The 17,404-nt window shown below is 40.4% G+C and overlaps 1 protein-coding gene across 42 annotated transcripts in view; it reads left to right on the top strand.

Moving 5' to 3' along the window:
- RIMS2 (regulating synaptic membrane exocytosis 2) overlaps positions 1-17,404 on the top strand; it is a 424,384-nt gene that overhangs the window by 269,436 nt on the left and 137,544 nt on the right. For 27 of the 42 annotated variants that reach the window (XM_069957225.1, XM_069957252.1, XM_069957244.1 and 24 more), the window contains 5 exons: positions 1,930-2,101; positions 6,187-6,340; positions 11,120-11,146; positions 14,162-14,230; positions 15,067-15,220. In XM_069957225.1, the coding sequence (XP_069813326.1) occupies positions 1,930-2,101; positions 6,187-6,340; positions 11,120-11,146; positions 14,162-14,230; positions 15,067-15,220 (576 nt within the window). The remainder of the gene's footprint in view (positions 1-1,929; positions 2,102-6,186; positions 6,341-11,119; positions 11,147-14,161; positions 14,231-15,066; positions 15,221-17,404) is intronic. The other 15 variants (XM_069957250.1, XM_069957246.1, XM_069957251.1 and 12 more) reach the window with 1 other exon arrangement.

Here is a 17,404-nt window from a genome sequence, read left to right as displayed (position 1 = left end):
TAATGAGCCCAGATATAAAGTGTGTCTGTCAGCTGCAATTCAGGTTCACAATAGCTTACACTGTTAGGGGGCATTTACATGTTCTGTGATTGTGGTCCGTACACAGAAGATGTGCTACGGACCTGAATGTGGAACCTCTGGCATCATGATTCAATATGATGCTGGGTACTCTGAAACTGTTTAAATCTTTGTAGTACTATACTGACACGGTACCGGAATGGAACAAGTGAATGCCCTGATAACTGTTAGGGCAAAGAGACACAAGATTCCCTACATATATCCATTTGTGCTTCCAGAATGTAGAGTCATATGATCCAGCAAAATTGGTGGGTTCAGATATCTTTTTTTCTAATCTGTATTGTTAACTTAAAGGGGTAGTCCGCTCAGAATTTACTTTTATTATGTTGCTGCCCTGGCACAGAACATAGCAAACAGCCTATTCCTACCTTTCCACATGTAATGTAATGAAATCTTTCTATTACCAGTATTATTCGGGCAAGCAAGAGGGCCAGCTAAAAAGATCCAAAACATTGTTTAATACAGTATGGCCCATTAAGTTCCCAGTCCTTCTTAATTGAATATTCTAGACTTTAGGGAACCTGTCACTTTAAACAAGCCTTTTGACCTACCGGCATCATGTTATAGAGCCCGAGGAGGAGGAGATTGATATATAAGATTCATTATAACTTGTCAATCATTGAGAAAGACCGCCCACTGGACTCCTTAGCCTGTAATGAGCCCAGATATAAAGTGTGTCTGTCAGCTGCAATTCAGGTTCACAATAGCTTACACTGTTAGGGGGCATTTACATGTTCTGTGATTGTGGTCCGTACACAGAAGATGTGCTACGGACCTGAATGTGGAACCTCTGGCATCATGATTCAATATGATGCTGGGTACTCTGAAACTGTTTAAATCTTTGTAGTACTATACTGACACGGTACCGGAATGGAACAAGTGAATGCCCTGATAACTGTTAGGGCAAAGAGACACAAGATTCCCTACATATATCCATTTGTGCTTCCAGAATGTAGAGTCATATGATCCAGCAAAATTGGTGGGTTCAGATATCTTTTTTTCTAATCTGTATTGTTAACTTAAAGGGGTAGTCCGCTCAGAATTTACTTTTATTATGTTGCTGCCCTGGCACAGAACATAGCAAACAGCCTATTCCTACCTTTCCATGCTCCCGCAGTGTTCTCCAACATCATCTTCAGGTCCCTGGCTGAACAATCCGGCCTCCACAGACTTGTCTGGCAGTGACAACCCACTCAGCCAATCACTGGCCGGGGCACTGTCCCATCTCAGTCAGTTATTGGCTGAGTGGGCTGTCAGTGCCAGATGAGTCCATCTCGAAAGTGGAGGTGGGATTGTTCAGCCGGGGACCCAAAGAAGACATAGGAGGACACCAGGGGAGCACAGAAAGCTAAGAATAGACTGTTTGTTTTGTTCTACCCATGGGCAGCAACATATTAAAAGTTAGTTCTGAGCGGAATACCCCTTTATGGTGCATTCACACCTACAGGATCTGCAGCTGATTTTCTGCAGCAGATTTCATTTAAACAACTGAACACAGCATCAAATCTGCTGCAGATCCTGTAGGTGTGAACGCACCCTTAACATGAAGCTTCTGGGCCCAATGCAATATATAGTACAGGATCCAACCTGCCATTTGCATTTATAATACTGGTGTTGTCTTCTTTAGATGTTATATAGATATAGGGATTGTCTGGCCATTTAAAGTTAAAAAAAAAAAATAGTCATACTGACCGTACCGATGTCCTTTGCTTAACGTTCACATGTAGCTAATAAATGTTCTTGCTCGAGGGGAAGAGGAAGGCATTCGGAGGTGTGCTATGGGGCCAAGACTTCTGTACTTACAACTCTATCATGATAAGTATATGACATTGTGGTATTTTTTTATTGTAGTGATAAGAACAAAAGGAGAACGAAGACCGTGAAGAAAACACTAGAACCCAAATGGAACCAAACGTTTATTTACTCTCCGGTTCCCCGAAGAGAATTTAGGGAACGAATGTTGGAGATCACACTTTGGGATCAAGCCAGAGTTCGAGAGGAAGAAAGTGAATTCTTAGGAGAGGTATTTTGACACACCACTTATATATAGAGAAGAAAATATAAGATCTTATATTATCCAGGAGTAGAAAAACATGGCGGCTTTCATCCAAAAACGGTTGTTGTATTTATGTTTACTTTTTGTCAGTTATTGCAGCTCAGCTCCATCGACTTCTGTGGGAATAAACTGCAATACTATAGTTAACCAATGGACAAGTGTAGTTTATTTGATTTTGAACAACCTCTTTAAGGTGTCCATAGACATTACTTGACTGGTCTTCTTATCCAGACGATTACCAGGATAATACTAAAGCCTTCATGTCTATTGGCAACATTGATCTTTGGATAACAGTTGACCGATTAGGTTTTTTTTTTTAGCTGTATGATTTCTTCATATATAATCCGGAACAAGAGCTGTCTATCTGTGTTTCCTTCTCCAGCACATACACCATATATAATATAGCCACATATCTCACCATGACTGGCCTTCCATTGACTTCTGGTATCAAAGAGAAAGGATATGTGGGAAATTGTAAGCAACAATTAGTAAAAGTATATGAACCTGCTGCATTGTATCTAACCAGTGCAATCTCTAATTAACTTCCCATTCACTAAACCCATGGCCGTGTTCCCAAAGTTGCATAGCATGCCTGTGCCTAATGTGCCGATCCTTTGCGTTAATTGAGTTATTAGCTGTTTTTTTGTGATATTTTTAGATACTCCTGGTTTGATTTAATAGCAGGTATTTTAATCTCTCTGTTATATCACCAATAACCCACATAGCGTCACCTGGTAATGGACCTGGATGGTACAGCACCTGTGTATTATACATATTGGGCCTATAAATATAAAGTAGCAGCAGGTAGTGTTGAGTGAACTTGCCGAACTGTTCGGGTTCAGCAACCTTCTTTGAACCTGAACGCTTTTGCATTTGACTCCCAGTGTCTGAAAAAGTTATATGCCGCATTAAAGAGTCCTGGAAAACATGGATACAGCCTACAACTCCAACGGCGGCATTCAACTTCTCCAGACACCGGGAGTCAAATGCAAAAGCGTTCAGGTTCGGAGAATGTTGCCACATTTGCTGAACACTCGCAGCAGGTAATGCTTAAGAGGGGATTGTATAGCTCACAATATTTCAGATTTTGAAACTGTCCTAACTATCCTGCCCTGCATGTATTAAAAAAAGCATTCCGCTGCGCACTGGTGTGTATACGAACCAGCGAAGATCTGTGTCCCACAGCGCAGCTTTTTTCTGGTGCTGTGGCGCCGTTCAAATCCCGCATGCGTTCACGTCACCGCTCTTCTGACCCCTCTTCTGTCTCCATGTTAATTGAAGGCCGGAAGTCACTCTCTCCCATAGAGAATGTATTGGAGAACATGACTTCCCACCTTTTATTGACATGGAGACAGAAGTGTGGTGACATGAACGTGCGGGGGATTTGAACGGCGCAGTAGCACTGGAACAAAGCAGCGCCATGGGACACCAATCATCGCTGGTGAGTATACGCGCCAGCGTGCAGCAGGGGGGGGCAAATAAAAAAAAAAATGAAATGCTTCTTTAAAGCTCTTTTTTGGGTCAGACATTAAATTCTAGAGTAGGTACACATAGGTGACACTGTAAATAAATATATGAACTCATTTGCATACTCTTTCCCATAGTACATTGCCAAATAATCTAGATCACCTCTCTGAGAACCAGTATCCTCCACCAATGGTATCTCACAAAGCCACCGTATACCCTGCTCTATAACTATGAGGCTTTTGTGTATAGTTTGCAGTTCCTATTAATTTCAATGGGATTGCATCTCATGTGCAACCTGGTTAGAACAGAAGAATTTCAACAAATCGTTTTTGCCTCCGACTGTTGTAACTCAGTTCTGTACTATCCACAGTCCCGTCACACAAGCCAAGACTTTGTTCATTTTAGTCCATGCCTTAAATTCTAACAAGGTACAGTAAATGCCTATGAACAAACCTGGAGTATGGCCTAGAGGACGTAACCTTTCATTGTTTGTTCCATGAAGTAGACCTTGGGCTTATATATGGATGACAAACATATGAGGCACACTCTCTTGTTCTTTTTCCCATACTGCTTAGTTTTCCAGTTTTCATTCTATCTAAAAAAAAATTATTTGCATCCAAGATTGACATGGCATGTTACTGACACGCAAGAAATGAAGGTAGACAGGAAGTCAGATTTCTCTTGGAGACTGACAGCAAAATGGTGAAGTTCCTCTAAGCAGACATATAATGATGTACCTGACACAGGTCCTTACTGCTTCTGTGACAAGGCCTACAACATACTGTACTCCGTGACTGATGTGTAGATTATCATAACTAATGGGCTTTGGACATTGGTAGCAAAACTGGATTTAGGTTTCTCAGCTTATCCTTCTCCGATGACCTCTAAAAGTACTGTGGGTAGGTTGTGTCCTACCAGCCGTAGATAATGCGTATAGCTTGTATTCTTCTTCTAGAAGAAAATGTCATAGAATTACGAGAAAGTTACCGTATATTAGTCTAGGATAACAAAGTATAGGACGATACACAGTGTATATTTCATCCTCTATAGGTTTAGCTTCTGGAATTGTCTTTCATCCATCACTGTCATGGCTATTCTCTATGGAGGATCTGCCGTTGCGTTCCAATGTGGGGCAGCGCTGGATGTTACTTTATCTTAATAAAAGATTCTTTTTACCTAAAAATAACAAAATAATCACCTTTATGTGTATACAGATCATAAATTGGTTTTTGCAGACCACAAAACCAACACAGATGTGTGTAGGAGGCCTGAGAGTTCAGTCTCAGGCCTCCTACACACATCTGTGTTGGTTTTGTGGTCTGCAAAAACCACAGAGCCGTAAAGCATGGAGAATCAATGGGTCAATGACAGACTATCTAGCCTACATTTTTGGGGGAAATATATGGACCATGGAATCCACATTGGTCCTTAGAATAAAATGGGGTCTGATACTGTTGCATGAGGCCTACTCTTCTGTCAAGATCAGAGATGAGCTAAATGGCTAAATGTTAGGATTGACATGAACCTGAACGATCAGTATTTCAATTCTACTGCCTTGAGAAGGTGGATGCAGCCCGAGCACTGTATGGATGTATCCATGTATTCCAGGCAGTCCTCGGGCTCCATCCACCTTCTCCTGGCAGCGGGATTCAAATGCAGATTGTTTGGATTTCTATGATTGTTCCGACATTTCGTGACATTGCTATAATGCTGAACATAGTGACATTTTATCCACAGCGATTTACAATCCTACAGCAGCCATTGGGGGGATACAACCACCTGACGGACATGACCCTGAGATCTAGTATACACAGACCCTGAAAGGATCAGCAGTGGACATAATTTAAGATAATCTTCCTATATTCACAGTTTAGGGACATTTGCCCAAATCATAGGCAATCCATTTTAGGGTTGTCACTAAAGATGAGCGCAATTCATGTCTGATTGTTCGGCATTCGAATACCGGTGGCTGAAGAAGTTGGATGCAGCCCTTAGGAGTCTGGAAAAACATGGATAAAGCCTATGGCCATGTTCCCACTGTGCAAGTTTCGTAATAATCACGGATCTTACATAGTGGTACCTTCTAAGGAATCCCGGCCGGAGTGTATACACATAGTATACACTCCGGCAGGATCCCTAGCAGCGCCGCAAGAAACTGACATGTCAGTTTTCTGCGGCCACTATTCATTGAATAGCAGCCACAGAAAACCTGTCAGTTCACACAATTGTGAACAGCGGGGAATTTGCATGCAAATTTTGCGGCAGTGAAGATCATCTGCAGTATCGGTTGGGATGATCTTCTCAGACACTGGAACAACCCGGTGTCTTACCACTTAATACCCCACACAACCTGAGGACAGGGGTGGTGCTGTATGTGAAAAATCCTGGAGTACCCCTTTAATGTTTAGGTTCTGAGCAGAAGAAGAAGACAACTTGTACTTGTGTACTTTTTGTTCCATACAATGGTTATTGGTCATCACTGGTTATTCCTATTGTACATGTTGCTTTGCTGTTTTATTGTTTCTCGTATTATTGCCCATACTATTCTATACTAACTTTTTTTAAAATTTTTTGCATTTCTACAGATTCTAATTGAATTAGAAACTGCACTTTTAGATGATGAGCCACATTGGTACAAGCTTCAGACGCATGATGTGTCCTCATTGCCACTACCCCACCCGTCTCCATTTATGCAGCGGAGGCAGATGCACGGGGAGAGCCCAACTAGAAGATTGCAAAGTAGGTCTTCAGCGGTAATCAGTGCATGTGCGCTACCTAGAGACCCATCCTCCAGTATTGATTCTGGATACAGATCTCCAGCTTTTCTTTCATATGCTAATGACCTCCGTTTCCTAACCTAAATGAGAAAGGAACATTAGATGGGAACGCAAAAGCTTGGAATCTGTGGGCACTGCAGCAACTAATCTCAGATTGAAATGTAACAGGTCTAAAGGTGTCACACACATTGATCGATTAATGGTCTTTCTGGGCAAAATGTATTTACGTGTATCCCTCACAAGTCAGCTGTTTGCCAGGGATGTGGTGCTGGTATACATAGTAAACCAGAGCAGGAAGCAGGCAGTGCCATACAATGTGTAGTTGCCAAGCTGGTTTTCTGCAGCCAGCTCACATTAAAGGGGAACTCTGTATATATATATATATATATATATATATATATATATATATATATATATATATATATATTTTTTTTTTTTTTAATCAACTGGTGTCAAAAAGTTTGTTAATTACTTATATTTAAAAATCTCAAGTCTGCTAATAGTTAACAGCTGCTGTATGTACTGCAGGAAGTGGTGTATTCTCTCCAGTCTGACACAGTGCTTTCTGCTGCCACCTCTGTCCATGTCAGGAACTGTCCAGAGCAGTAGCAAATCCCCATAGAAAACCATGGACATGGACAGAGGTGGCAGCAGAGAGCACTGTGTCAGACATGAAATAATACACCACTTCCTGCAGGACATACAACAGCTAATAAGTACTGGAAAACTTAAGAAAATAGAAGTTATTTACAAATCTGTATAAATTCCTGATACCAGTTGACAAAAACATTTTTTTTTCCTTTGGAGTACCCCTTTAAACTGAGAAATCATTTGCAGTAACTCAGATTGGCTGCTACTCAATTTATGGTGCCATCTGATTCTTGCTGTGCATCTCTGTCATGTACTTACATGTTACATTAGCACCTACTGTATATTGTTTCCATATAGTATGAACTCCAAACGTATTACTTGGCATGGTAGAACTATTTATGTCTCAGTGCCTCTTCTAGTAAAATCAGGACTCGCTTTGGGGTAGTATATCAGGGTCAACCCCCAAGGGCATAGAATCAGACGATACAGCTGCAATAGGACGACCTGATAAAAGGGGCACTGACCAGGATAGCAGTATCCATGGTTATTGAGCTGTGGAATAAAGCCACCATGCCAAATAATACTACAAGAGTGGAGGACGTGCCCCGAGTCCGGGCAGAACACACAACATTTCCTTACCTCATAATCAGGCTAGGTTCACACTGGGTTTTTTCATCCGTTTTTTGCAAAAAATGGATGAAAAAAACAGATGCATTTGTGTGCATCCGCTTTGATTCGTTTTTCCATTGACTTACATAAAAAAAATAAAAAAAACTGATCAAAACAGATCAGTTTTTTTTTACAGACACAAAAGTCGTGTCAACACAACTTTTGTGTCCGTCCAAAAAAAACGGATCCGTTTTTTTTTTGTTTTTTTTTTATAATGAAAGTCAATTGAAAAACGGATCAAAACGGATGCACACAAATGCATCCGTTTTTTCAACCGTTTTTACAAAAAAAATGATGAAAAAAAACGGATTGCAAAATTACAGTGTGAACCTAGCCTAAGGCTGGGTTCACACTAAGTTTTTGCAATCCGTTTTTTGAAAAATGGATGGAAAAAAATGGATCTTTTTTTAACGTACACAAAAACGTAGTCAACCTCATTTTTGTGTCCGTTAAAAAAAAAAACAGATCCGTTTTTTTTTATAATGGAATTCAGTAGAAAAATGGATGCACACACATGCATCCGTTTTTTCCATCCCTTTTTTTGCAAAAAACGGATGAAAAAACAGATTGCAAAAACGTAGTGTGATTCCAGCGTATGTTAGATTATTTTATTAAAATGAAATCTAACAGAACTGCCATTGAAATTAGACTGTGATTATATGAGAACCGAACCCTATGACATCAGCCCCTGTCCATGAATGTCACCATCCTGTGAGAACAGCGCAATCACTTCTGAGAATACTGAGTCACCATTATAAGCGTCCCGCCTACACAATCATGTGCGCTGTGGGTGACACACACACGTGCCGGCTGTCACACTTTTATGCATGCTTAGCATTAGTACCGTATATTGAATTATTAAAACTTTGGGTCCTGGTCATACTGTAAAGTTTATGGGTGTACTGTCCAGATCTACTACTACACCTCTATCATCCAGTGTGAACAGGTCCTCCACTTTATAGACCAATATGACATATTTTAAGTGGCCTTAAAGGGATATATTATATAGAATATCATGTTCCCCTTTTATACTCTATTGATTGTTTTCTCTTGTTTTCCTTACCTGTTACCTGTCTATAGTTAACAATTTGGTGCTGCTTAAAGGGCTACTCTGGCTACAAAAAAAATCTGGTGTCAGAAAGTTATACAGATTTGTAATTTAAAAATCTCCATTCTTCCAGTACTTATCAGCTGCTGTATGTCCTGCAGGAAAGGGTGTAGTCTTTCCATACTGATACAATGCTCTCTGCTGCCACCTCTGTCCACGTCAGGAACTGTCCAGAGCAGTAACAAACCCCCATAGAAAACCTCTCCTGCTCTGGACAGTTCCTGACATGGACAGAGGTGGCAGCAGAGAGCACTGTGTCAGATGGGAAAGGTAACACCACTTCCTGCAGGACATACAGCAGATTATAAGCACTGAAATGTTTCATATTTTTAAATAGAAGTAAATTACAAATCTGTATAATTTTCTCCACACCAGTTGATAAGATAGTTGAACGATAACAAGTTTCACTAGACTACCACTTACATTTCTTACAATAATTTTATAGTGGTGGGAGCTTTTCTAACAGAGAGCTCCAGATCCCTTGGGGAAGGCTTATTGCACACTGTTCATACACTGGACTCAATAAGAAGACTGTATGCCTTTGGTTTGGCGTCCATGATTTTGACAGGAAGGACAGTGCTGCAAGAGTGTGAACACAGCCCTACATTCTTTGCTCACAGAGGTGTACAGTACTGCTGTAAGACAGGGCCAGATCCTGCCATGGTGAAGGCCACTGACTGCATGTACACCCACAGAGAATGTTATTTCTCTATTATAGGGGCCACTAAAACAAGAGAAAAAGCAATAAATAAGATATAAAAGGTCATTAAACTACTATATATTATACCCTTGTCAACCTTTAATATGTGCAAATTGCCTATAATTGGATCAAGTTCTTCATTCATGTTTGTGTGGAAGATCTCTTACATGAAATCAAAGTGCTCATTGGTAGTTAAAAGTGATTAATTTTGCATGTCTCATCCAGTCCGATTTTTCGCCATTGTTCACTATGGTCAAGGGTACGTACTCACTAAGGTGTGCTCCTGAGCAAGGGGTAGCTTTAGAGGGAAACTTTCAGCAGCTTAGACAAATATAACCTGCTGATAGCTCGCTATTGCGCATAGGGTGCTGAGGATGAAGGTAAGTATGTTACCTTCATCCTCTGCACTGCTCCCATGCTTTTGTAATGTAATCTCCTGTGTCCAGTAAGGCCATTTGGAGCACTGGTAGCAGGCTGCAGCACCTGCATGCCAATCCACCCCTAATAATTATCAGTGGAGTGGGCAGCTGGGGGCTGGCCGAATCAGTGCCCCCAGTGCTCCAAACAGCCTTATCGGATGCAGGATTACTTTACACACAGGAACGGCACCACGGATGAGGGTAAGAGACATACCTTCATCCCCAGCGCCCCATGCACAGTATTCATCTAACCTGCTGATAGTTCCCCTTTAAAGTGAATTTGTCAGCAGAGAGCTTGCTCAGTCAACTCTTTGTTCACTCTCCACGAGACTAACAAACCTTGCCAGGTTCAGCACTCAGCACTTTCATTCTTCATATAACCCCTTTAAATCTGAGACTGGACTTTGGCTCCTTAAGGCACCATGGCCCTGATGTGACAGCTACCCCAGCACCCTATATAGCAGCACTCCATTTATCACATGTTCCCTATAGTACAGAGATGGGGAACCTTCGTCCCTCCAGCTGATGCAAAACCTTTGGCTTCGGCTGTCCCTGATATATAATACAACTTCTTTCTGCAAACACTTGAGCTATTCTTGATGTTTTTGGCCCATACAAGTTATTTTTGGCCCACCAAGTAGAAGTATCAATGTACAGTATACTGTCAGCGTGTTCACTACAGAGACCAAGGGGTCACTTCTGTATTATTGACGGAGCCACAGTAGATGACAGTGTTTACGTACCCTTGTACCCCTGCCATTGACTGTGTTGGTTGAGCTGCCTGAACCTGCCAGAACAGTTGTCACCGCAACCATCAATGACAGCAGCAGGTGGAGCCATATGACAGGAAACGATTCGACAGCTTTGCTTATGTTTTATGTTCCTATTCGACAAGCATACATCGTGCCATTGTAGTACACATAGCAAAGCTGCTGTGTAGTGTACACTTACATGGGACTGCATGCTTTGTGCAGTGCTATTATTTTTTTTATCACTTTTAGGAAAACAATGGTATGTAGCGGAGATATATATATATATATATATATAAATATAATATATTGGTTCCAAAATTTTTTATTTACTAACAATGCAAAAATAGAGCGATGACTTTATGATATATGTAACCAAACTGTAATGATATACCTATAATACCATATGATTATTACTCTTAATGGTCTGCTATCTCCCTGCTACATATTTGATTTCATATTGATCTTCCCTTGACATCAGTTCATATTAATATTTGTTTTCCAGATAGAGGCCCATATTCATATAATTCAGGTAACTCTAGCATGCGAGAGATTCATTATGCATGTCTCCATATGCACAGTATGGTATGACTACAGTAGGTCCCCCTGTTATACCATACTGTGTCCATATGCTCTATGTTTCCTTATAGTCCACCTTGCTTGCTTGATGCCTACATCCCGCCTAAGTATTTAAAAAGAATCAATGATGACAGAAGGCTGAACTGTGCATTTTAAAAGGATTTTCTGAGCATAACTCAACTAATGCAGGATCTGCGGGGGCGGGGCATAATTTAAAAAAATCTCTGTGTAGTGCTCCACCCCTGCGGAATCTACTATAGGCTTAACATAGTGTATTAGATTTGCTCGGAGTGTTCATTTGGTGGGAAACTAATCCAAAATGTAAATATAATAGATATCTTGTAAATTATATGAACATATTAAAGGGTACCAATCCACAAGTAGTATCTAATGGCTTTCCCTCTGCCCAGCTTTTCCTGCTCCCTATCCTATTACCAGGAATTGTCTTGTGTTATATCACGCTTGAGTCCTTAAATGCAAATAAGTTTTGGCAAGCACACAGAATTTCACACATTATGTAGGTTTTGATTTTTGATTTTTAAAGCACCTAAATGTCCTGTAGTAGGATGGCTTTAGAGGGTGCAAAACCAAGTCAGCAAATCTAGGAACTAAAGCAATGGGTACTGTAGATGGATCACATGTTGCTCAAGTGTCATGCCTAGAGCCAAGTGTCAAGGAGGCTGTGCTGAGCTGCAGCATGCATGCCTCCTCCCTCCCCCACTCCTCTCTGTCTTGAATGATTGATGTATAGAGCTTGGTTCCAGCATTGAGCTTTATACATCAGTCAATCAAAGGAGGAGGAGGCGTGCATGCTGTGACTTGGCAACACCTTCTTGACACTTGACTGCTAAGTATGATATCGAGCTGACTGATTACCTTTAAATGAGTACTGTACTATAGTAATAGACTCCTACAAGTTGTAGCACTCATATATTTATATATATATATATATATATGTCACATTGATTTTGAGGGTAGACGACCATTGGGTGGAATATCGTAGTTTCAGGAGAATCCAATGCATGTTTGCCCACGTTTTTACCAATACGGCAAATGGTTACCTATTGTTTAGATTAGTAGAGTCACATCTGCTGAGTTTCCAACAATTCTAAAAATTCAATTATTGAAACAATGTAGGAACAAAAACTGTTAACTAGTAGAGATGAGCCCAACTCGGGCATACTTAAGTCCAGTAATTCTGCATTTGATTACCGGTGGCTTAAGAAGTTGGAAGCAGCCCTAAGGCTGCCTGGAAAACATGGATACAGTCATAGACTCCCTAGGGTTGCATCCAACTTCTTCAGCCACCGGTATTCAAATGTAGAAAGATCGGACGTGAGCATGCTCAAGTTGCGCTCATCTCTGTTAGCTAGTCTTCCCTTTCACTCAACTATTATATATAGTACAATTCTAGTTCAAGGTAAAGGGGTTATCCCAAGAGAATTTTTTCCCACCCATCAGTGAGAGGATGTGCTAACTAGCTAATCAGTGAGGGGAGGGGGTCAACTGCTGGGAGCCCCTATCATCATAAAAAAGGAGGCCAAGAAAGGGAATGGAGGTCAAGGGCCACCACCCTGTTCATTGTCCACAGGGCTTCTTAAAGCGAATCTGTACCCACAATCTGACACCTCCCCCCCCCCTCCAAACCACTTGTACCTTCAGATAGCTGCTTTCATTCCAAGATCTGTCCTGGGGTCAGTTTAGCAGGTGATACAGTTATTGTCCTAAAAAACAACTTTTTAAACTTGCAGCCCTGTGTCAAATTGACATGGCCTAGAGTGTGTATGCCCCAACCTTGCACCGCCTCTCCCTCCCTCCTCCCTGTTCTCTTTACCATTAGGAATGCCCCTGGCAGAATTTCTTCTATTCCTCTCTTGTCTGAACACTGCACAGGTGCCTTAATGATCCAGCCCATGTGCCGAGCTTACACAGATGATGAATAGTAGAAAACCTGCCAGGGGCATTGCTAATGATGAAGAGGGCGGTGAGGAGGAACGGAGAGGAGGTGCAAGGCTTGGACATACACAATCTAGGTCACGCCAATTTGACACAGGGCTGCAAGTTTAAAAGTTGTTTTTTAGGACAATAACTGCATCACCTGCTGAACAGACCTCAGGACAGATCTTGGATTAAAAGCAGTTATCCGAAGGTACAAGCGGTTTAGGGGGGGACAGATTATGGGTACAGAGTCAATTTAACATTGCCAAATTCAGTACTCACAGACAATGGACAGAGTAGTGGCAGCATTGATCCATTCACTCTATGGACCCCCACCGATCATATAGATATCTCCTATCTTCTGGATGGGGATAGCTTTTAATTTTGGGATAACCCATTGAAAATAATATATAGCATATAATAGTAATGAAGTATAACGTTTGCTATTGTTAATATTAATATTTTCATTACTGACCTCCATGTTCCCTGGGTCCTTATGACTCTATATTAAAATTCATTCCTACATTGTGGTGCTCCCATATGGCACCATATTAGAGATACGTTCTAAAGCATGGCCTAATGCTTATAAGCCATAAGAGTAGGATGCAGAATCCCTACAGGAAGCTTCCAGATTAAATCAGCAAATAGATATAGTGAGATCCAATAAACTTCAATGGGTATAATAGTACATAAAACCATAATATGGGAGTGAGCATGCCCATAAATCAATATATACAGAGTGAGTAGATTATTCTATATTGTAAAGTCGTGCTATAGATCACACATAACACAACTGCATTCTCTAAGGGTGTTTCTGCTCATTGTGTTTCCCCTAATAACAGGTTTTGAGTGCAACCCTACTAATCTTCTCTACAGCTACTCCCTTTCCTTAGTACCTCCTCAAGCTGTAGTTATTAGTCTTAAATTGGTTTTGTTTGGTTTTTGTTTTTTTCTATGAGAAACCTTGGTTTACCAGGTATAAAAGAATATTAGACTTGAAGGACTTCTGTTCACTGAAAATTCTTTGCAGGATCCAAGAGAATAAGTGACAGCGAAGTGTCTGACTACGACTGCGATGATGGAGTCGGGGTCGTGTCAGGTAAAAATTATAAAACTTTGTAATCTGCTTTTCTTAAAGTGCATTGACTCTTGGATTTGGAGCTGGAGATCTGAAATCTTCATCTGCTTTTCACTTATATAGAAGAAAGTCCACCATGAAATACTAGTAATTCTAGTGCTGGACCCATAACACAAACAACAGCAGACAGCTAAAGGGGTCCATTGGGTTCCATCATGGTGTCCATTGTCAGGAAAAATATTGCTGGATGCTGTGCTATTTTAGCCCATCAAATCTGATTGAACTACAGACAGAGGCTACAAAGGGAGCCACTGACAGTAGTAGTAAGATACAAAAAAAAAAGTTAATCTTTTGCCCACTGACCCCTTACCAAGATGGCGGCACCAGTAAATAGATAAAAAAATGGGAAAGTTATACAGACTTGTAATTTATTTCTATAAAAAAAAAGTTCAAGTCTTCCGGTACTTATCAGCTGCTATATGTCCTGCAGGAAGTGGTGTATTCATTCCAGTCTGACACAGTGCTCTCTGCTGCCACCTTTGTCCATGTCAGGGACTGTCCAGAGCAGTAGCAAATCCCCATAGAGTACCCTTTGAAGGGCTTGTCTATGATTAGCCTTCTTCCAGAAACAGTGCCACACCTGTGTATAGGCTGGATGTGGTATTTCAGCTCATCTGTGCTCACTTTATTGAAGCCAAGCCGCAAAGCAGTTAAAAAACTTTTTTCTTACCCAATAATCCAATTAATTCATAAAATATATGCATCTGGAAGTCTCAGTAGTCTTTAGAATATATTGTACTGTTGGTGTCCTATTCGGAAATTCACTAACAATGTTTATGTTTTTCCCCTTTTCACAGATTTTCGGCACAATGGTCGTGATATGCAGAGCTCTACGTTATCCGTTCCAGAGCAGGTCATGTCATCAAATCACTGTTCCCGGTCAGGATCCCTCAATGTAGATAGTATAGGTCGGACTAGATCCTGGTCTCCTAGTGTTCCGCCGCCCCAAAGGTACTGCCTGTTGCTTAAAAAAAACTTTACTTTTTATTGTTCCCTTGAAATTCATAAAAGTTTGTGTATGTGGAAGAAATATATTCTATATTCATGTGAGGGTTACTTCTATTTTACCATTAGGAGCCTCATCTATTGTTACTGTATATGTTGGTTATTCTTTATTCCTAGATGGTATTAGGTGTTATTAAATTGTGTACAGTCAAGATGTGATTCCATTTCACCTTATAATTATACAGCTCTGGTATTGGTAATTATGGTACAAAAAAAAAATCTTACCTTTAACATTTTCTCTGGACTCAACATATCCTGAGATGGGCCATATGGGATGACTAGCTTAGAAAAAAAAAAAAAAAAAAAAAAAAAAAAAATATATATATATATATATATTTATTTATTTAATGATTTGGGGGTACTCTCTCAGTAGTTGTCTATGCCATATGTGGAGGTCGGGATGTCAACTACAGCCTATTGAGGGGTTTGCCAGCATGTTACAATAATGTATATCTTGAGAAATTGGAGTACTTAACGCAATGGGGGAGATTTATCAGACATGGTGTAAAGTGAAACTGGCTCAGTTGCCGCTAGCAACCAATCAGATTCCACCTTTCAATTTCCAAAGAGTCTGTGAGGAATGAAAGGTGGAATCTGATTGGTTGCTAGGGGCAACGGGGCCAGTTTCACTTTACACCATGTTGGATAAATCTCCCCCAATATGTAGAAGGGTAACAGTGGGTATTTCTGTATGGAAGACAAATAACCAATGCTATGAAGTCACCCTTTCTTGTTCTTCCATCTTGGAATTTTAAGACGTCTTCACCTCACCATCCATAGAGGTTGGGTTTGCTGCCATAAGGCTAGGTTCATACTGTTCATTTAATGTATCCGTTTTATGGGGAAAAAAACGATGTAAAAACAGATGGTGAAAACTGATGCAGTTGTGTGCCACCCGTCAGGATCCATTTTCCCATTGACTGACGTTATTTAAAAAAAAAAAAAAAAGTATTGAAACCTATGCTTTTTTTTTTCTTTTTTTTTTTTTTACCAAACGCAAAATCATGGTTGACCAAATTTTTATTGTTATATGTTAACAATTAAATATTGATCTATTAAACGGACAGGAAAAAGGCAGTGTGACCCTAGCCGTATATAGACATAGTCTCAAATGACATCACTCTATAATTTTTATTTTATATCCCCTTTTTTTTTTTTTATATCCCCTCGGAAATCTGTAATATACCAGGTGAAAGCCTCCCATTCCCACACCTCAGTGTCTGCAGATGTTTTCTATACATATAGCTAAACCTAAAAATAGGACTGAAAACTGCTGACACAATCCCTTTAAGACCATGTTTGCAAGGTGTTTGTTAGAGATGAGCACAACTAGAGCATACTGGAGTCCAGTCATTTGGCATTTGAAGGCTGATCAAGTTAAATGCAGCCCTATAAAATCATGGAAAACATGAATACAGCCATAGGCCATAGGCTATATCCGTTTTCCAGGACTCCCTAAGGCTGCATCCAACTTCTTTAGCCACCAGTAATCAAATGCCAAATGATCGGACTCCACCATGCTTGAGTTGCATTCATCTCTAGTGTAATTTATAGCTATAGAAAACCTAATTTTTGCATCATATCATAAGTGTTCCAGCAACAGACAGTCCTATAGGTTTTTCCCAATATCCTATTATTATTCTTTGCTTGATGGGAAACCATACTGCACTTGTAGAGCCGGAGTGGTAAGTGTAAAGGGGGCACTAAACAAAAATATCTACTTAGATGAATGGGCTGAAGTATGGAGAACCTACCATAGTCTGGTGAGTATTGATGCTATGTGATATGTGTTATATGTCTTTATACTGTATATTAGTGTAATATGTGTACTGTATATATTATTTGTGCTTCTTGCTATGGATCCCTGTTGCTGAGGATTAGTTTTGGGTTACAGTCATTTTATTTGTCTTTTTTAGGATACGGCTACTTTGAGACTTTCTTTAGTACTACTGATTGGAGTTATCCAGGCTCAGAAAAACCATGGCCATTTGGCTGCTTCCCACTAGAAACAGCACCTTTGTGTCCCTAGTTTGGGTGTGTGTTTTACTGCTCAGTTCCATTGAAGTGAATGGAGCTGAATTGCAATACCACTCATTACCTGTGGCGCTGTTTTTGCAAAAAAAAAAAAAG

The sequence above is a fragment of the Dendropsophus ebraccatus genome, chromosome 2, assembly GCF_027789765.1.
Source record: "Dendropsophus ebraccatus isolate aDenEbr1 chromosome 2, aDenEbr1.pat, whole genome shotgun sequence".
Taxonomy (NCBI): Eukaryota; Metazoa; Chordata; class Amphibia; order Anura; family Hylidae; genus Dendropsophus; species Dendropsophus ebraccatus.
The sequence above is the reverse complement of the archived record's forward strand: the minus strand, read 5'-3'. Positions and strand labels throughout refer to the sequence as shown.